This window comes from Cherax quadricarinatus, chromosome 22 (assembly GCF_038502225.1).
Source record: "Cherax quadricarinatus isolate ZL_2023a chromosome 22, ASM3850222v1, whole genome shotgun sequence".
NCBI classification, from domain to species: Eukaryota; Metazoa; Arthropoda; class Malacostraca; order Decapoda; family Parastacidae; genus Cherax; species Cherax quadricarinatus.
Genome location: NC_091313.1, coordinates 32079282 through 32101208, shown reverse-complemented (window position 1 = coordinate 32101208; position 21927 = coordinate 32079282). Strand labels below are relative to the sequence as shown.

The window sequence follows — 21927 nt, the reverse complement described above, 5'->3', positions numbered from 1 at the left end:
CTATCTTCATCAACATTTAACAATTCCTCAAAATATTCCCTCCATCTTCCCAATACCTCTAACTCTCCATTTAATAACTCTCCTCTCCTATTTTTAACTGACAAATCCATTTGTTCTCTAGGCTTCCTTAACTTGTTAATCTCACTCGAAAACTTTTTCTTATTTTCAACAAAATTTGTTGATAACATCTCACCCACTCTCTCATTTGCTCTCTTTTTACATTGCTTCACCACTCTCTTAACCTCTCTCTGTATATAGTAGAAGATATCTCCTACTATATACATGGAGGGTACTTGAGCTCCTAGTCTCAGATCTGCACACTGCCTTAATAACGTACTTCGGTGAGAGATATGAGAGTAAGTGTAAAATACTCGGTGAAAAACAAGTGTCAAGGGTACAATTAGAGAACTGTCAACGTTAGTGGTCTAAAACTATTCAGTCTTCGAGCAGTAGATATAAATAATGCAAGAACAAGTGTAGCTATCTTCAAGAGGAAATAGAACCACTTCCACTGTGAAGTGCCAGATCAATTAGACCATGGTGGCTATGTGGGCCAGTCGACTATTAACACTTACAGGCAGTCCTCAGAACAGCGTAGCCCTAGGCCAGGCTGCATGGGTAAAAAATTCTTGAAACCGGTTATGGGTACCTCACAGGTATATCGAAACATTCATGCCTAATGTTTACTACCTCCGAGTTCTAAGTCAGTTTACCTCTTCTTTTATATCAGTAAGGCTTAATTGAAGCTGCGGGAAGAATGTAATACGGTTTAATTAAAAGTTATGGGAAGAGTGTACTTCAGGTTAATTAAAAGCTGTGGGAAGACAGGGGGTAATACCAGACACAAGTCGGGTTTATATCTGTATTTCAGTGCAGTGAATAAGAAATATGAGACCCTCAACCCTGCTTTGTCTAGAAGACTGTTTTTGGTACGACCAATCAGACGTAAATGGCGGTTAGGTAGGCTCACGGGCCATTAGCAACAGCAGCCTAGTTGATCAGGCAGTCAAGAAGGAAATCTGGTGTGGCATCAGGTCGGGCTGTAAGGGTATAACCCTGGAAACTGGTTGCCTGTATATCAGTCATGGTCAGGATGACTGTACATGTCTAGTTATGCTCCTTCCAACTAATGGTAGTAATACTTTGCTCTTATTAACAAACTTGGATACGTCAACAATGTGCTGCTACCCTACTCTATATGATAATTTCATTGTAGGAAGAAAAAAAAGCTTACCCTATCATATTCCATCACACAAGATGGGTTTCGTATATCAAGTGATGAAGTTTGTCATCTTGAGCTGCGAGACGTCAGTAATAACACATGAATGAGAGATGAGAGTAACTTGAACCACGACCAGCTGCTGATGACATTCTACCGTATTGTAGAGTCATTTAATGGTTGAAGTTGGAGGCAGGCGAGGCTGGTTTGACTGGAAAGTAGTATGGGGGACGCAGGGGGTGAGATTTATAATTGAAGGGGGCGGGAAGTAAAGTTTGTATTGGAAATAGGTGGCGAAGTTTGTAGTGAAGGAGTGGCGAGGGGTCGGGGAGGGGCGAAGTTTGTAGTGAAAGGATCAAAGTATATCAGTAGGGAGTGAATGCATTGGTAGGGTAGGAGTATGTTTGAAGGGATGTGGATAGTAGTGTTAAGGTGGTTGTAGTATGACGGGGTTTAGGGCGGAAAGTGTGTTGGTTGTGAGGGTGTGGTGGAGGGGTTGTGAGGGTGTTAGTGGTGGGGGCTAAGGTGAGGAGACGGAAAACAAGTGTTACAGGTCTTGCAAGTGCCACTCCCAGAGTGTACTTCAAGGCTGCCTCACTTGTTTAGTCTTGGTTAACACAGTTGTTGGATGCTACTAGTACATGTTTTATAATACTGAGTGAATATAACCCTCCCCAAGTGTAGGTCGACTTTGAGAAACATTTATATATAAAAGTCTGTCACTGACTTCATGAAGCTAACGACAAATTAATAGGAAAAAATATTTAGTACAAAAAAAAAAAGCGGTATCGGAGAAGCGCTTATTTGTAAGTGTGTGTTTACCTGGAGTTTACCTGGAGAGAGTTTCGGGGGTCAACGCCCCCGCGGCCCGGTCTGTGACCAGGCCTCCTATCTGTGTGTGTGTGTGTGTTGCCTATTTTTGCCTGTTGTCACTCCTCTGCCTCTTATTAGTATCTACTAAGTTTTCATTATTTTGTCCTACGCGTCATCACTGTCTTCTTGTGGTTTCGCAGGTGCCAGTGTGTCTATACCTGGTATAGCCATCTATCAATCAGGATTCATTGTTCGCGTGATGATTCCAGGTTGATGGCCTGGTCACTGGTCAGTCAGGGTGTTGTTGCCTGTAGCACGCCATCCGGCGAAGGCATCTCAGCGAAGTTGATGAGGAATGATTTGGAGGAATTTATCATGTTTTCTCATGAAGACGGCTCAGGGTTTGTTGGCATTTCCATTTGTATTTGAAGGTTGTTGAAATGTCTTGAACACTTCAGGTTTGTGTTACCTTGTAGTCGTGTGTTTGTTACCTCGTAGTCCACTTATTGTGAATATTTGCGCCTTCTACCGTGCCTTGTGCTCTCGTATTATCTACATGTTAATGATTCCTGGGTTGATCGCCCTGGCAGCCCAGTCCCGGATGAGGCGGCGTGGTAGACAAAGTTAGCAGTTAAGCTGTTGGTACTTGCAAGACGTAATCCAACTTCTGCAATACAGCTCTGCTGAACAAAAACTGACTCAGTGCCCTTGTCTCATAAAAAGTTATTTTGGAAAGAATATTCTCACAACACCATGACTGGAACAATATATAAATAACCCGCACTATTTGAAGCCTACCTGGAAAGTGTTCCGAGGTTCAACTCGCCCCCCCCGTCCTGCTCCCAGACCAGACCTCCCGGTGGATGTCCTGTTCAGCCAGACTGTTGGTGATAGCCGCACAATGGCCAACGTAAGCATAACGGCTTGGCTGATCAGGAACTGACTTCAGAAATTTGTCCAGTTATGACGTCCAGGACGGACCGAAGCGTCGTCATAAGCTTGCTCCTCTAAGTGCTGGTTATATGTATATATGTTCTTTCAGAATGCGTTCATATTCTCAAATAACTTATGTACTTCATAGCTTTTCACTAATTCGATATACCCGCCATAGATAAGAATAAGAGAACACTTCAACATCCGTGGCCTAAGATTCTTCAAAATATCGTAAAGGGTTCTTAAATGGAGATAACGAGGGTTGAAGGTAGACACACTTGTTGGATGGTAACATATATATTGTCAGACTGTGATGATGAATGTGGAGCCCAGCCTCTGCCCGTCTTCGCCTGTAGGTCTACGCCGACTGAGAGGGAGGCAGAGGTACGAGCCTACACATGCGCATCCCGTGACGTCACACAAAGTCACAGGCCTACAAGGGATCTCGTATCTAAAGCACATGGACGATACTAATATGCTATGCTATATAACACAGGGATCAGCAACTATGCTGACAGCTCGGTCATGTTACGTATGTCGTCTCGACATACACTACTATCTATAGGCTGGACAGGCAGGCGGTTCTGGGCTGATTCTATACAATAACAAATTCATATATAACTTAGAACTAATGGATGGTATCATAATGGATGTTGCAACGTGAGTTTTACGTAATGGGTGTTAACGTAATGAGTTTTAACGTAATGCATTACAAACTATAAGAACAAATCATTGTACAATATGGATGGAATTGATCGATCGATCTGTATTCATGCACTACGGATTCTGAGGAAGAATATATATATATATATATATATATATATATATATATATATATATATATATATATATATATATATATATATATATATATATATATATATATATATATATATATATATATATATATACATACAAGGTGAAATTAACAGCAAAGGCATTTGTTGCGCAGTCAGATCATTACTGTCAAATTCTCAGAATACGGAGGGAACGTGAAAACGAAAATTTCTGACAAACTGATCAGCTAATAACAAAACACACAGTTGATAATTTCATTCATCTCGGACATCTAATTATACAGGCTGTTTACATTTAAACCCAATTCTGCGAGGGTAAGGTTTACGTATGCAGAATGGTTATCATCTCTGGGAGGATCGAATTCCTCTGCAATGGCTAACACATGCCTTGACTGAGGACAGTCTGAACGAGTATCTACAAAAGATACAGCTACAATCACTAGTGACTGGAATTACTAATTCGTCTGCTAGGAGTACTCAACTCAACTATTCGATACAGTAATTCTTGGCTCATTACAAAGTCACTAATGGGTGCTGGTGGCTTCACAGTAAGAATAAGATCTTCCTGGAGCAGGAATCGAATCACCAGAACACAAGGGATCGGTTCTTTGGGCATTTTTGACATCCTCGACAGTAAATGGAGGATCTGCAGTAACTACACTAACGTGTCGCGATAAAGCATCTGCGACTACATTCGACTTGCCAGGTAAATGTTCAAAAGTGGGATTAAACTCTTGGATAGTCAAGGTCCATCTGGCTGACCTTCCAGTAGGCTGTTTGTTCTGGAATAAAGGTAACAGTTCTTTCTTACTGGAGGAAAGAACAAACTCGGTGGAGTGGATGACTCCCCCCGGTTGAAAAAATTAACGCTATAACACGCAATATGAGCAAGGGAGAACGAATCTAAAGCACATGGACGATACTAATATGCTATGCTATATAACACAGGGATCAGCAACTATGCTGACAAAAATACTGTCAACAGATATCAGAACTATTGTTGGAACAAATGCAAAAGTTTTCATGAGGAAACTGGATTACCACCTCCGCCATGTTACAGATCAACGAGAATGTGATGGCCCCCTAACAGCAATAGCTTGATGGATCAAACACTTGGCTAGTAAGCTTAGCCTAAGGTCGAACTGGTATACTTGGAAGGTGTTCCGGGGGTCAATTCCCCAGCGGCCCTGTCAATGACCAGGCCTCGCGGTAGATAAGGGCCTGATCAACCAGGCTGTTACTGTTAGGTAAGACACATATGCAACAGTTAGGTATCTTTATTTTGAAACGTTTCGCCTACACAGTAGGCTTCTTCAGTCGAGTACAGAAAAGTTGATAGAAGCAGAAGATACTTGAAGACGATGTAATCAGTCCATCACCCTTAAAGTTTTGAGGTGGTCAGTCCCTCAGTCTGGAGAAGAGCATTGTTCCGTTGTCTGAAACAATATGAAGTTGAAGTGACAGAATCGGGCCTTATATAGTCCCAGGAGGTGAGACGTAGGTTGATTTGGGAGGGCAGGTCCTTCTCAAACCCAGCCGTTCTCACTAGTAGAGGTTGTCGAAGTAGATGGTCTGTACCAAGATACCCTTGTGTTGCAGTGTCTGACAGAATGAACATTAAAATGGTATAAAATACCGACAGATTGTTAGGTAAGACACATATGCAACAGTTAGGTATCTTTATTTTGAAACGTTTCGCCTACACAGTAGGCTTCTTCAGTCGAGTACAGAAAAGTTGATAGAAGCAGAAGATACTTGAAGACGATGTAATCAGTCCATCACCCTTAAAGTTTTGAGGTGGTCAGTCCCTCAGTCTGGAGAAGAGCATTGTTCCGTTGTCTGAAACAATATGAAGTTGAAGTGACAGAATCGGGCCTTATATAGTCCCAGGAGGTGAGACGTAGGTTGATTTGGGAGGGCAGGTCCTTCTCAAACCCAGCCGTTCTCACTAGTAGAGGTTGTCGAAGTAGATGGTCTGTACCAAGATACCCTTGTGTTGCAGTGTCTGACAGAATGAACATTAAAATGGTATAAAATACCGACAGATTGTTAGGTAAGACACATATGCAACAGTTAGGTATCTTTATTTTGAAACGTTTCGCCTACACAGTAGGCTTCTTCAGTCGAGTACAGAAAAGTTGATAGAAGCAGAAGATACTTGAAGACGATGTAATCAGTCCATCACCCTTAAAGTTTTGAGGTGGTCAGTCCCTCAGTCTGGAGAAGAGCATTGTTCCGTTGTCTGAAACAATATGAAGTTGAAGTGACAGAATCGGTTAGGTATCTTTATTTTGAAACGTTTCGCCTACACAGTAGGCTTCTTCAGTCGAGTACAGAAAAGTTGATAGAAGCAGAAGATACTTGAAGACGATGTAATCAGTCCATCACCCTTAAAGTTTTGAGGTGGTCAGTCCCTCAGTCTGGAGAAGAGCATTGTTCCGTTGTCTGAAACAATATGAAGTTGAAGTGACAGAATCGGGCCTTATATAGTCCCAGGAGGTGAGACGTAGGTTGATTTGGGAGGGCAGGTCCTTCTCAAACCCAGCCGTTCTCACTAGTAGAGGTTGTCGAAGTAGATGGTCTGTACCAAGATACCCTTGTGTTGCAGTGTCTGACAGAATGAACATTAAAATGGTATAAAATACCGACAGATTGTTAGGTAAGACATATATGCAACAGTTAGGTATCTTTATTTTGAAACGTTTCGCCTACACAGTAGGCTTCTTCAGTCGAGTACAGAAAAGTTGATAGAAGCAGAAGATACTTTTCTGTACTCGACTGAAGAAGCCTACTGTGTAGGCGAAACGTTTCAAAATAAAGATACCTAACTGTTGCATATGTGTCTTACCTAACAATCTGTCGGTATTTTATACCATTTTAATGTTCATTCTGTCAGACACTGCAACACAAGGGTATCTTGGTACAGACCATCTACTTCGACAACCTCTACTAGTGAGAACGGCTGGGTTTGAGAAGGACCTGCCCTCCCAAATCAACCTACGTCTCACCTCCTGGGACTATATAAGGCCCGATTCTGTCACTTCAACTTCATATTGTTTCAGACAACGGAACAATGCTCTTCTCCAGACTGAGGGACTGACCACCTCAAAACTTTAAGGGTGATGGACTGATTACATCGTCTTCAAGTATCTTCTGCTTCTATCAACTTTTCTGTACTCGACTGAAGAAGCCTACTGTGTAGGCGAAACGTTTCAAAATAAAGATACCTAACTGTTGCATATGTGTCTTACCTAACAATCTGTCGGTATTTTATACCATTTTAATGTTCATTCTGTCAGACACTGCAACACAAGGGTATCTTGGTACAGACCATCTACTTCGACAACCTCTACTAGTGAGAACGGCTGGGTTTGAGAAGGACCTGCCCTCCCAAATCAACCTACGTCTCACCTCCTGGGACTATATAAGGCCCGATTCTGTCACTTCAACTTCATATTGTTTCAGACAACGGAACAATGCTCTTCTCCAGACTGAGGGACTGACCACCTCAAAACTTTAAGGGTGATGGACTGATTACATCGTCTTCAAGTATCTTCTGCTTCTATCAACTTTTCTGTACTCGACTGAAGAAGCCTACTGTGTAGGCGAAACGTTTCAAAATAAAGATACCTAACTGTTGCATATGTGTCTTACCTAACAATCTGTCGGTATTTTATACCATTTTAATGTTCATTCTGTCAGACACTGCAACACAAGGGTATCTTGGTACAGACCATCTACTTCGACAACCTCTACTAGTGAGAACGGCTGGGTTTGAGAAGGACCTGCCCTCCCAAATCAACCTACGTCTCACCTCCTGGGACTATATAAGGCCCGATTCTGTCACTTCAACTTCATATTGTTTCAGACAACGGAACAATGCTCTTCTCCAGACTGAGGGACTGACCACCTCAAAACTTTAAGGGTGATGGACTGATTACATCGTCTTCAAGTATCTTCTGCTTCTATCAACTTTTCTGTACTCGACTGAAGAAGCCTACTGTGTAGGCGAAACGTTTCAAAATAAAGATACCTAACTGTTGCATATGTGTCTTACCTAACAATCTGTCGGTATTTTATACCATTTTAATGTTCATTCTGTCAGACACTGCAACACAAGGGTATCTTGGTACAGACCATCTACTTCGACAACCTCTACTAGTGAGAACGGCTGGGTTTGAGAAGGACCTGCCCTCCCAAATCAACCTACGTCTCACCTCCTGGGACTATATAAGGCCCGATTCTGTCACTTCAACTTCATATTGTTTCAGACAACGGAACAATGCTCTTCTCCAGACTGAGGGACTGACCACCTCAAAACTTTAAGGGTGATGGACTGATTACATCGTCTTCAAGTATCTTCTGCTTCTATCAACTTTTCTGTACTCGACTGAAGAAGCCTACTGTGTAGGCGAAACGTTTCAAAATAAAGATACCTAACTGTTGCATATGTGTCTTACCTAACAATCTGTCGGTATTTTATACCATTTTAATGTTCATTCTGTCAGACACTGCAACACAAGGGTATCTTGGTACAGACCATCTACTTCGACAACCTCTACTAGTGAGAACGGCTGGGTTTGAGAAGGACCTGCCCTCCCAAATCAACCTACGTCTCACCTCCTGGGACTATATAAGGCCCGATTCTGTCACTTCAACTTCATATTGTTTCAGACAACGGAACAATGCTCTTCTCCAGACTGAGGGACTGACCACCTCAAAACTTTAAGGGTGATGGACTGATTACATCGTCTTCAAGTATCTTCTGCTTCTATCAACTTTTCTGTACTCGACTGAAGAAGCCTACTGTGTAGGCGAAACGTTTCAAAATAAAGATACCTAACTGTTGCATATGTGTCTTACCTAACAATCTGTCGGTATTTTATACCATTTTAATGTTCATTCTGTCAGACACTGCAACACAAGGGTATCTTGGTACAGACCATCTACTTCGACAACCTCTACTAGTGAGAACGGCTGGGTTTGAGAAGGACCTGCCCTCCCAAATCAACCTACGTCTCACCTCCTGGGACTATATAAGGCCCGATTCTGTCACTTCAACTTCATATTGTTTCAGACAACGGAACAATGCTCTTCTCCAGACTGAGGGACTGACCACCTCAAAACTTTAAGGGTGATGGACTGATTACATCGTCTTCAAGTATCTTCTGCTTCTATCAACTTTTCTGTACTCGACTGAAGAAGCCTACTGTGTAGGCGAAACGTTTCAAAATAAAGATACCTAACTGTTGCATATGTGTCTTACCTAACAATCTGTCGGTATTTTATACCATTTTAATGTTCAGGCTGTTACTGCCGGCCGCATGCAAACCGACGTATGAACCACAGTTTGACTGGTCAGGTACTGAGTTTAGGTGTCTGCTCAGCTTCCTCGTAAAGACAGCTAGGGGGTGTATTGGTAGAGTAGAAATGCCTTGATACTGGTTACATGTAGAGCAGGCACATGTGATCTTCAGGATGTACCTACTGACCTGTCTAACAAGAGAGGATAAAACTGTTTCACTTTTTAAAGACAAATTATTTCTTCGGGGACCAGTGAACAGTTTCAAATCTTCAAAGGAAAGCGTTAATTTGCATCACTGTCGTGGTACGTTTCTTTTGCGAGTGTCTTGTGCTTCCGCCTCGCGCTGCCGGAGGTCCTTAACCAGGTGTCCTGCTCGTCACTTCTCCTTATTCATCATATTTTCTCAGCGGTGTGGACGGTCACGCACACTTACTTTAAACATCCATATACAGTGGATTTATTTTGCTCTCAGATACCAAGTTGACCGTCGGTTATTAGATCCTTTCCTAATTGTTCGTGTACCTATGATTACTAGAAATTCACCGTTTATATAGAGGATCTTACTGTGTATCCCTGGTCGCAACAGTCAGATTGTGATGCTTAGGTTGGATTGCGTGCCGCGAGCACCAACAGCCTGCGTGACCTAGGAATCGGTCAAGAGGCCTGGTTTAAGACTCGCTTACATGTAGTAAGTCTACCTTCAACTCTTACATTAGTTTCTTATGATTTTTTTCTAATCACTCATCTTACCTGCGGTCTTTCGTTACCGTATTACCATACATTACGTTGACTAATTCTCGCTAACAGTCTTTGATAAGTATTAACTTTTTAAACTGGCTAATAAAAGAAACTGCAAGAAAAAATTAACAGGAAGTGATTTTTGTAAAATAAATGTCGAACATACAAATTTTCAACATTTACCAGGATGAATGAACTTAAGAATTAGCTGTGATGTTGAAAGATAATGTCATTTACGTATCTGAGTACTTGAACATTAGGAGTGATAATTTCAGAGGATCTCACATTCAAGGATCACAGTAATGTTATCACAACCGCAAGGAAAATGAATTTTGAATTTTGTCGAGTTTCTTTACAAGCTTATTCACATGGGCGTTCCAGTTTTGGCGACGCATACTGTACTCTAATAGGCATGTTATGTGTATCAAGTCCAAAATGATTCCTTGTTTAGGCCTCTGAAAGAAGTTTTTAGGATATCCTCGCAAATGCTACTGAAGGGTTATAGTTAATATGCTTTTTTTTTTTTTTACCCGGTAACATGCTTGGTGTAATGCATGATACTAGACAGTTTTTCTTTATAATGTCCGTAGTGGGTAAGACCTATAGTGGACGTGACTACGATAGTTATTTTTCTACGTTTTGGTTGTTTTAGAGTTTATAGTATCACTAAACATTTCCTCCTAAAAAAAATATATAAAAAGATTAGAAAAACACTTTCACTGAGGAAATACGGGAGGGGCGTGAGTGTAGTTCGGGGAAGGGGGCTCTCGACCTCGATATTAATACTGAAACAATGCTACAGTGGCCACAGCACTGCACGTGAGCCCTTTCTATGTTCCACTAAATATGCAAATGTATTTTATTATATATTCACTAATTCATTTCACGTACATTTTGTACAGTGTGTGGATGATGCTGGCTTCCTCCTATTTTCTTTAATAATCTCCAGATAACTGTGACCAGTTAAATATGTAGTGGTAGCGTCTTCGAGTCACATCCGAAAGAAATGGGTTCGGTCTAGGGGCGGGTGAGAAACATGAGTATGTTTGTTTCCTTGCACCTGTTGCTTCTGTAAATATAAAACCTGAGTGTTAAGCCTAATGTTGTGGGTCATATCTTACTGTCCCGTGGCCCTCTTCCCTAAGTGAAATAGACTTTCGGAGGTTATCCTGTGTTACTAACATTCTGGGTTATAATCAGAATAAAATAATCTTCAGATATTCATCGGTGATTTTATCCCCAGAGGCTGTTGAGCGCCTTATTTTTAATTACATTCCATCTTTAATCATTAAGTTTGTCACATAAACACATCTGACCTGCATTCGTCATTTATATAAGAAATATGCTGAATTATATATTAAATGTATGTTAATGTATATGAAGAAAAATCTGTTAAAATATATATGTAAAAGCTTCATGTATTTTGTATTTCAGGTCTCCGTCACTGAAGACACGAACTAACAGTGTCAGCAGCGATTATTTCAGCGATTCCGCGGAAAGTCCATTCCCAGCTCTTATACGAGACGAAGAATTTGTGCTGAATTTCGATCTCGTTGACGAGGAATCACAGAGTTCATGGACGGAAAGTAGAACAACCTCGAGAAACACCCTCCATGGCGAGACGACATCGGTGTCACCTTTATTAGAGTATCCCAAGGAAGGTGACGGCCCACACGTGCGAATAGTAGAAAATGGTGAAAATCGTTTTCTTCAACAGAGCGACGGGGAGAGTAATAGTTACCTGTTAACAACGTCTGATAGAGAAAATTGTACTTCTGCAGAGAAACTGGATGGGGGACTAAAATCAAACCCCACATCCAATAATAGTGCCAAAAGAGACTTCCTTAAACTAGTACCTGAGACTAGATTACTTGCTGTGAAGTCTTTTCTTGGATCTACTCTTTCTCCTCAGCACACTTCTCTACCTGTTTATCCGATTCACAACTCAAACTCCCTCTCGCCTAACTTTTCAAACTGGAACCTAGTACCCCCTTGTCCCAGACCTTCATCCAGTGCCAAAGCTTGTCGCGGGCCAAACCCAGCGACACTATGGCATTCTTCATATAATTTCCAGAAAAAACCTTCAAGCAAACCACTAGTTGACGACACAAGCATCACTATAATGAACAACGATAAAGGTAAGCTTTATTGTGTGTCTGTCGTCTAACTTTAGTTACAGTATCATCTCCTTGAAGGTGATAAAATTAAGAAAAAAAAGTAATAAAAAATAGTTATAAAAATAGTTGCAGAAACAAGTGTCAGTAATTTACTATTAATGATATACTGTTTCTACTACTACTGGTACTACTTTTACTGTTACTATTACTGGTACTACTACTAGTACTGTTACTGCTACTAGTACTACTAGTAGTAATAGTACTAAACGACTACTGCTATCGCTATTACTACCCCTATTGCTGGTGCTACTGCTGTTACAACTGTTATATATTATGCTTACTACTAATATCTTTTACTAAATTATGTCTATTATCAGTTCTGCTACTGTTGCGCTAATGAAAACAGTAATATGAGAGAGAGAGAAACCCTTATTAGACAAAAAAAAGGAATAATGCTTGTCTGTTTATTTCAACCACCAGCTGAAGTTCTGCTCATCAGCTCCAAGGCAAGGAGAGTATATTTTTTATAGTGGTAGGCAGAGTAGGGAGTTCCATGTGTCGGAACGGTGCTCTTTGAGTTCTTAAGATGCTTAATGACATCTTATAGTAGCCTGTTCCTATATAAGGATGTGAAGTTGTTCGAATGATCTCTCATGCTGGGCTGTATTTATTCCGGAGTGCGAGGGTAATTGGTCTCCTAAAATTCTTTGAATATAAGAACAAAAAAAAAAATGTGGTGGATCAGTCTCTTTATTCCCCTGTATCTATTGATGAGGACCTCAGCTGGTGGTTAAAATGTACAGATAACTGTTCTTGATATTTTTATCTCGTGGGTTTTTCTCTCATTCATCACAGCAGGAAGAACAAAGACATGTGATAAATATTGTTGTTTCTGCAGGCAGTTGTGTAGGCGGGCTGGGTCCGTTGAGCTTCTCGTTGTCTTCGCTGTCGGGGTCGTCTAGCCCAGCGCTAGATTGTCTGAGCCTCGCGACGACCTCCGCAGAGCTCCATACCAACTCGCTCAACAGGCGCAAGTCAAAGTGAGTGCTGCTTAATTTTTTTACTTTGCTAATTAACATCAAGAATATTTTGAGTGCCAAAATGTGAGTTAAAGGAAACGGTCAGTGTACATACCAGCCTGGCTGACCAGACAAACACCAGAGGAGCCTGTCCATCTCCGGGCTGCGGGAGTAGAAAAACTCGGAACTCATCAAAGGTATACCCGTTACACTGGGATCAAGGTTGTATGCATTTATTCCACTGTGTATTCTGCATTGTATTCAACTAAAAGTTGTCTTGTACAAATTCGAGGTCAAATTTTACTTAGCCTGTTACGGCATATTTTTTTCATTGTTGAATTTCTTCTTTCCAGACTCAGGTTAGTGAAGGAGTGCACCACCATGGCTAATAACACTTATCCAGTCTAAACTAGGAAACTGGATGGTTAATACCTAATTATATCGACTGGATTGAGTTTTATATATTTAAATATGGGATATCGGTTTGTTGCCTGTTGTTCGTTCTGCAAGTTATCGCCTCACGTCATGGTCCCAGACCAGGGGTTGGCTGGAGTTTACCTGGAGAGGGTTTCGGGGTAGGGAACCTTTTTATGTTCGAAGGTCGTATTAAAATTAGCTGTAATCAAATAAGGCCGCATTAAGAAATTTTGACGAGATATACTGCGAAATGTCGGTTATTTTGTAAAAAGTTAATTATATAATTTCAAGAAAAATAATTTACTCAGAAGGCCTCACTAATGCCTTAGAAGGCAGCAGGTTCCTCACCCCTGTCACAGACCATCATATTATACGGCTACAAAACTCAGGTGATGCAATTATATAATAAATTTCAATTCTTATTCGTCCCCGTAAATTAAATTCAGAATGTTTAATTTTATAAATAAACATCACATGAGCTGCAGAAATTTATTTCTTGTCTTGACATTTAATCAATGACAGTGATTTAATGTGGCCATCTTCCTGCATCCAGTTAATTCCAGATTTTTTATTTTACTATTTTTCCATTTATAATACAATAAAAGAATTCTTCTATTTCATATATTAGTTGACAAGATTTGCTCAAAGGTAAGTTCCAACTTCTTGCTTCAAGTTTACTTTATTGTTAATTATGATTTTTGGATGCGAGAATTCACCAAGTAATAGTAGTTGGCAGAAGATGGGGATACTGAAGTCTACCTGGAGGGTATTCCGGGGATCAACGCCCCCGCGGCCCGGTTCACGACCAGTCCTCCCGGTGGATCAGCACCTGATCAACCAGGCTGTTACTGCTGCACGTAGTCCAACATACTAACCACAGCCCGGCTGATCCGGCACCGACTTTGTCCAGCTCCCTCTTGAAGGCAGCCAGGGGCCTGTTGGTAATTTTCCTTATGGCTGGTGGGAGGCTGTTGAAGTTTTGGGCCCCGGGCACTTAGGGTGTTTTCTCTTAGTATACCAATGGCGCCCCTACTTTTCACTGGGGACATTTTGCACCGCCTGCCCAGTCTTTTACTTTCGTAGAGAGTAATTTCTGTGTGCAGATTCGGGACCATTCCTTCTAGAATTTTCCAAGTGTAGATTGTGATATATCTTTCCTGCGTTCCAACGAGTACAAGTGCTTCCAAGCGTTCCCAATAGTTGAGGTGTTTGATAGAACTTATATGTGCAGTAAAGATTGTCTGTTCACTCTCTAGATCTGTAATTTCACCTGCTTTAAACGGAGATAATGCTGGATGGGGATAGTGTTGGCGGAGGGATGGGGATAGTGTTGGCGGAGGGATGGGGATAGTGTTGGCTGAGGGATGGGGATAGTGTTGGCTGAGGGATGGGGATAGTGTTGGCTGAGGGATGGGGATAGTGTTGGCTGAGGGATGGGGATAGTGTTGGCTGAGGGATGGGGATAGTGTTGGCTGAGGGATGGGGATAGTGTTGGCTGAGGGATGGGGATAGTGTTGGCTGAGGGATGGGGGTGGGTACGCGCGTGTGGAGTTGAATTTGGGGTGACCCTGGGGTTGGCGCCAGGGATTTTGGTTTGAATGGTTGTGTGTGTGTGTGGGGGGGGGTACGGGGTTGGGGTGGGGGTAAGGACTTACTGTACTTACTGTTTAATTCACTTCAGTTTCTCAGCCATCCACTCGCAAGTGTTCTGAGAATGCTGCTGGAGCCACTGTGGCATTTTGTAACATGGGAAAACGGAGAACTCTCCGTGATTTAATAATATAAAAAAATTATTGCAGATCTTAACTGGTGTTTTGTTGTTGCGTGCCTAGCTTCGCTGTTTGTTGGGTCACATTTTTCAGCAATTAAATTTGTTCGTTATATAATGGTGGTGGTGGTGGTGTGTCATGGTCACGTGGTTTCATGGTGTGTGAGGTTCGCTTAACCTTGACCTCCACTTTAAACTCGTGTAGCCAAGCATTTTCTTGCTTCTTGAAGACAATCTTTGAAGAATTTTCTTTTAGTCACTCTCTCCACTTGACGCGAAGGTGTAATGCCGACTGTGCTGAAGAAAAACCACAGTTGCAGAACAATTGTCACTTCGTCACGTTAAAAGCTTGCTCCCGCACCTATACCCATTAAATCTTGGGTTCACAAACACTGCCTAGGAATATGCGCCTCTGAGGAAAAATCTAAAATCAAAGATCTCATTATATCCATGTTACTGCATACCACTGTCAGCATGGAGGCATTACTGAAGGCATGACTCGATATGTAGTCACATGGATGTATAGTCACAACAGCAGCAGCAGTGAGCATTATTTTTTTTTTTCGACGGTCTCATTTCTCAGTTCTACAGAATTGCGCGTGTTTATTTTCCGGGTTAAAAATATCAAGTTAAGTGTGGAACCGGGCTGCGGGGGTAGTGAACCCCGGAATCAACTCCAAATTTATAGATTCAGGTCAGCTAACAATACATTGTGTCGGCTGGTGAGTGAATCAGGGCTGGTGGACGACCTATGACCGGATTGGTGGATGACCTATGACCGGACTGGTGGATGACCTGTGACCCTGGACCCACGGAAGACCTGCAGGTAGCTCTTCACCTGTATATGCCGGTGGCTCGTCTCTCTATTGGGGAACTGAGGATCGATTCTACACCTCCCCTCGAGCTGAATAACCCACGCGAGTTTCACTCTTCAGATGAATGAATGAATAAATAAGTTTTTTTTTTATTATTATTATCACACTGGCCGATTCCCACCAAGGCAGGGTGGCCCGAAAAAGAAAAACTTTCACCATCATTCACTCCATCACTGTCGTGCCAGAAGGGTGCTTTACACTACAGTTTTTAAACTGCAACATTAACACCCCTCCTTCAGAGTGCAGGCACTGTACTTCCCATCTCCAGGACTCAAGTCCGGCCTGCCGGTTTCCCTGAACCCCTTCATAAATGTTACTTTGCTCACACTCCAACAGCACGTCAAGTATTAAAAACCATTTGTCTCCATTCACTCCTATCAAACACGCTCACGCATGCCTGCTGGAAGTACATAACATAAATAATAAAAACCTCGCCACATTCTATTAGTTTGCTGCAGATTCTAGTTATATATGTGAAGCGCTAAACCCGTGTGGGTTCTTCAGCACAAGGAGAGGCGGAAGCTCGTTCCTATGTTCGGTCATAGGGAGACACACTACCTGAGTGTACTCTGTTGTCATGGTGCTACGGAGTTCAACGGGAGTTTCTCTGTAGACAATGGAAGGAGGCCTCGAAGAGGTGATTTACTAGTGCAACATCGAATAAATTTTTAAACGGCTAACCCAAGCGTGTCGAATCCATGTCAATTTCATTATCATTGTCATCAGATTGGTAGTTGTTAGAAATGTTCAAACTAACACAAACACTTTTGTTCATCTGTTGTCAGCTCATTACAGTTACCAGTATTCTGTGTTTGAACTTGGTCATGTAGTATAGAAGGGTTCCCTAGATGGTTTAAGGCTGGGTCGCAAATGAAGGAAATATTTGTAAACTGTACAAGTCAGCTTCACCTAGTGAGTCCCAGTTGATGGGAATATAAGGAAAATATTGCTGAGGTGTGGCGACCACTTAAGTACACCACGGCACTGTTATTAATGGTCCAGGATTTAACCGCAGCTACCCAGCAGCCAAAATTAGCGTCATCACGCTACCTGTAGCATGTTAACTTTGACATGGTAGTCTTGAAAAGGTGCCTCTGTCATGGTAATCTTGACACGCTGACCTTGCGTCCTGCTCTTGACACTCAGACCTTGACGTCCTTCTCTGAACATGGTCTATCCTTAACGCGATTCTTTCGATACTCTATATTTAGCGTACTATTTAAGACCTAACTTAACATCAATGTCAACTATTAACTGTATGGTACCCTCAGACGGTATATCAACTTCTGCTACATTCTTTCGTATTTAATCAATCATTCCCTAACCTTTCATCACACAAGGAAGTGAGCCATACATCTCTTGATGTGCTTTTGAAATGCTGGCGTACTTTTATTTTAAATTTCTTGAATCTTTGGGATTCTTATTTTCTCTGGAATCTTGGGGTAGACAATGAAGTTTAAATTCTTTGGTGAGGGCTTATATTGGGCCAGTGTCATGATTGATTGAATCAAGTAATGAATGTTATACCCGATTAAGAGTTCGGTGTGATTCTTTTTAAATTTTGTTTGTTTGAAGAGTAGTGTTTTGACAGATTCCTCCACACCAGTAAGGAAGTCTCAAATAAGGGTTTCGTCCAACCACAGGCTGCTCTCTACGTAGAAACTTGTACTTTCATTTATGTATCAGTTCTTTTGTATAGTTTTATGCTGATCTGTTGTCTGATCTGTACGAGTGTGATTAAAAATTTTATTTAGGTTCCGTTTCGCTCTTCAGGAGCTTTATCAGTCTCATTCGTTCATAATTTAGTCCTTTACTTTATCTACGCACCTGAGGTGGCGCTAAATGCTTCACTTTCCAAAGTATGCAAAACTTCATATTATCGTTCAGTTCTTACGATCACCCAGATGCTGTATGATTGGGTTGCATTTTAAGGAACGGCTAAACTAGTGCACGGATGAGGTTGTACAATAGTGAGTATTATGACAAAGAGTAAGTAAAATGAGAAAAATAAATCATGTTCAGATGCTGACGAATGCATTTTGTTCATATCAAATATGGGCAGTTTCTTGTGTGTGGTGTCTAGCGTGCTACTGATACCGGCGCTGGCTTGGCTATTAATAATTCAGCTGATATGATGATACTACCTGTTGGTTTTACTGTTCTTGGAACTAAAGTATAGAGTATTAGATGATTTTACAGGTTGTTGCTTCTTGTGTGAATAAGGCTGTATAGTCATGGTGTTTAATGTAAGCATAAGTTTGTATAACCCTGTTAGCCCATATGATGGTAGTATTTAATGCAAGTATAAGGTTATTTGTGTATTGTTCCAGTCACGGTATTGTACCTTTTTTTGTTATTAAAGTATAAGGTTGTAGAGTCATGTTAGGCCATATCAAAGTAGTGTTTAATGGAATCTTAAGGTTGTATAGTCATGTTAGCACGCATAAGCTTATGTTAATATTAGTCTAGTTAGTATAAAATTGTCATGCCTGTGTAGGTGAATGAGGCGTTTAGTAAGGGTATAAGCTGTCGTAGTCGTGTTAATCCGGACCAAAGAATTGTTAAGTACAAGCTTAAGCTTAGTTAAGGAAAAGAGAGGGTCGTGACAAGCGTTTGAATGCTCACTTAAGTTGGGTTCAGTTAAAAACTGATAAATTATTGTTTAAACTTGCAATTGAAGCAAGCTGGTAAGCAAGTCCTTGATAAGTTGTGCAAGCCGAATTGTGACAGTGGTGTTAGATGAAGGTAGTGACAGCTTGATAAATGAAGATAGTGACCCTGACAGTGTTTGAGAGTGAGAGGAGGTGATCACCTGGGCCCAGATCACTGGCGTATGCATTTTGGATTAAGTGATTGCCTTATGTGATCCACACACAACGTTGTAGGTTAACTACTGATCCATTTGTTATTTCCATAGTTAAATTTACAGGCTGAGCTGTTATCCACATCAGTTCATTTCCAAGCTTGTGCTTTCTGTGGTATACTACCACCCTCCTCGGTGCGACCCACAACACTCGACTAACAATCATGTGTAAAGAACGCAGGTTTCGTGGGTTGCGAGCCCAGTGCTCTACCAGTGAGCTATAGTCGAAGTTTAACAAACAGTAATCCTATTTTATATTCACAAGGAAGTGCTAAACCAGTAAGGAAAGGGTTGGGTAATCATGTTTACTCCAAGAAAGGGGAGGAGAGCTTCGATTCCATGGATCGAAAGCTCTTCACCAGCATTCAAGACTCGGAGAGGAAGAGGATGTAGGTCTGGGAGGGGAAAAGGATGTAGGTCTGGGAGGGGAAAAGGATGTAGGTCTGGGAGGGGAAAAGGATGTAGGTCTGGGAGGGGAAAAGGATGTAGGTCTGGGAGGGGAAAAGGATGTAGGTCTGGGAGGGGAAAAGGATGTAGGTCTGGGAGGGGAAAAGGATGGAGGTCTGGGAGGGGAAAAGGATGTAGATCTGGGAGGCAAATAGGGGTTGATGTTGGCCCGGGATCGGTGGGAGGGGAGGGTTTGATGCAGGCCTGTGAGGAAGGGTAAAAGTTGCACTCTGCTCTACTGAGGTGACGTGGTGGTCGGGGCCGCCTGAACCAACTGCAGCAGTGTTGCAAGAAACCTCAGCACTGTGTCAACACTGCTACTGGACAGGTGGAGGGCAGACCTCTCATATAATATTAAATACACGAGTACACAGTATTGAACATTTATTTTTATTTAGCGGTGTGCTATTGACTTTCAAGAGCGGACGCTGCCGTCATATATTCATTGTAAAGAATGTTTGGGTAATGATTGTGTGGGCTCAGCGATTATTTGTTACGTATTGCGCTCCTAATGGCACCTATGTGAAGTGAATACAAAGAGGCAGCAAACAGTATATACTGCTGTAGTGCTGGATCGTGTCACTCTTACGAAAGTTCATGATGGTGGGGAAGGGATCCGTGACAGCGAACTCCAGCGCTCACGTTTCCCACCATCCTTCCGCTGTACTATTAATTTATTATGCTTTATCTTTCTTTTCACTTAGATATTACTTTACCGCAGCCTCGTTTGTAATCTATTTTATACGTAGGACGTGTAATTGTAGCAAGAAATTGCGTGAAAGTTTGAGTGAGTACGAGAATTTGGGCGAAGCCTTGGCACCAACTCCGTCATGAGTAACGGTATGAGCTGAGCAGTGAGCCTGGAGTCTGGAATTACAGGAGGCTGGTAGGTGACGTATAGACACTCTTGCACCAGCCCAGTGTGTGTAAAGTTTGCATGGCACTTGCTCTTTCAACAGTGTGGCACCCACATCCGCCTAGTATTTCACGCGTCAGAATATGCGATTTGATATTTAATATTTGAATTCGTTCATAAGCGTACTTTGCATCGATTCTGTGAATTCTTGGCAATTAGTGATTTATAGTGTAGCGTTTTACTGTGAATACCGTTGACTTCACATGTTAGGGTCTTCACAGAGATGTAAGGGAGAAATTGAAGGAAGGACCCTAGCCCCTTGACACTCACCATCACCACTCTTGGCGCACCTCTGTTAGACATACATCCACCAGTGTTTTTTTTTTTGTGTGTGTGTGTGATTGTTACTCAGAAAGTGTCTCCAAGTATGCGTTTTTTGTGACTGTACTGAAGGTTTTTCGAATATCAACAGTCAAGTATGCAAAACGTTTTCAGATTGGCTTTAAATTGTTCTGAAAGCTTGTTGCTTGAGTGACGTAACAAGATGGTGGTAGACAGATGTGAGAATGGCAGTGATGATGATATTTTATTATGAGACTGTTTTATGATTACAGCAAAGCATTCACTGCTAAAAATTGTATGGTGTTTATGGATCATGTTCTTTCACAAATTGACTAGCTGGTACATTTATGAACAAGTATATGTGCCTCACCCGAGTCGGTGGAAAAGGTATATTCTCTCGTGAAAGTCTAGGAACAGGTATGTTCTGTCACATCTGAATCAGTGAACAAGTATGTTGTCATACATGAGTGAGTGAACATGTATGTTTTGTCACACCTGACTGAGTGAACAGGTAAAACAGCCAACAGCGTTGTGTGTAGCGTTGACCTTGTGGAAGTATTCGTCATCAACCAGGATTCCTAGAAGCCTGTGGAAACCGAGCATGACTTGATCAGTCTAGTGAAGCCTCATCTGCGATTGTTGTCTAGGTATCATTTATGGGTTCTCTTTATCGACCTTTCCTTCATATAGTTCATCCAGTCTGATTTTTTTTTTTTAAATCTTAAAACTAATCAGATTTTCCTTCAAAAAAGGAGGAAGGAATGCCTTGATGATAGGGAAAGGCTCTTGATCCAAGGTATTCTTGCAACATTCCCCCTTCATATGTTTCTTGAATTAAACCATATTTCTTCACATTCCCAGGCGCTGTATGATCGCTACGTCATATTAAAACTGCGGTAATCTACATTCATGTGCGACTCCGTTTACTGTGGATGCACGGTTATGGCGCTAGGCTTAGCTATCTCCTCTCTGGGGAGGAGAGAGAGGGGAGGGGGAGATATTTATCCAAGAAATTGAACCTGATTTCCCCTTTCTTGGATCAAATCTGATTGCCTCCTACTCCTCCAGGCGCTGTATAACCCCAACGGGTTTAGCGCTTCCCCATAAATGTAATTATAATCTATCTGGCGATGGGTAGGTGGTGGGACACGCCACATAATTTGGACCACAATATACCATGATTCTGGAAGTGCTAAAGGATGACATGTTCCCCGCTGCCAGACGTTACCGACCTGGTTATGTAAATTTGGGTTCACCTGTTTGCCGTAATTAAATTCATGTTCATTAAAGCTACAGTAACCTAATCAAAAATAACTAAAATTAAATATTTCCCTGCTTAAATCGTACAGAAACTGACTTGAAAGTAGGAAAATATACTCTGAAAGGAGAGGACGGGTTGCACAGTGACTCATGACGAG

General features: G+C 41.7%; 1 protein-coding gene across 4 annotated transcripts in view; it reads left to right on the top strand.

The window, feature by feature from the left end:
- LOC128689731 (uncharacterized) overlaps window positions 1-21927 on the top strand; it is a 365227-nt gene that overhangs the window by 9915 nt on the left and 333385 nt on the right. For all 4 annotated transcript variants that reach the window (XM_070087631.1, XM_070087628.1, XM_070087629.1 and 1 more), the window contains exons 3-4: window positions 11240-11943; window positions 12821-12962. In XM_070087631.1, the coding sequence (XP_069943732.1) occupies window positions 11240-11943; window positions 12821-12962 (846 nt within the window). The remainder of the gene's footprint in view (window positions 1-11239; window positions 11944-12820; window positions 12963-21927) is intronic.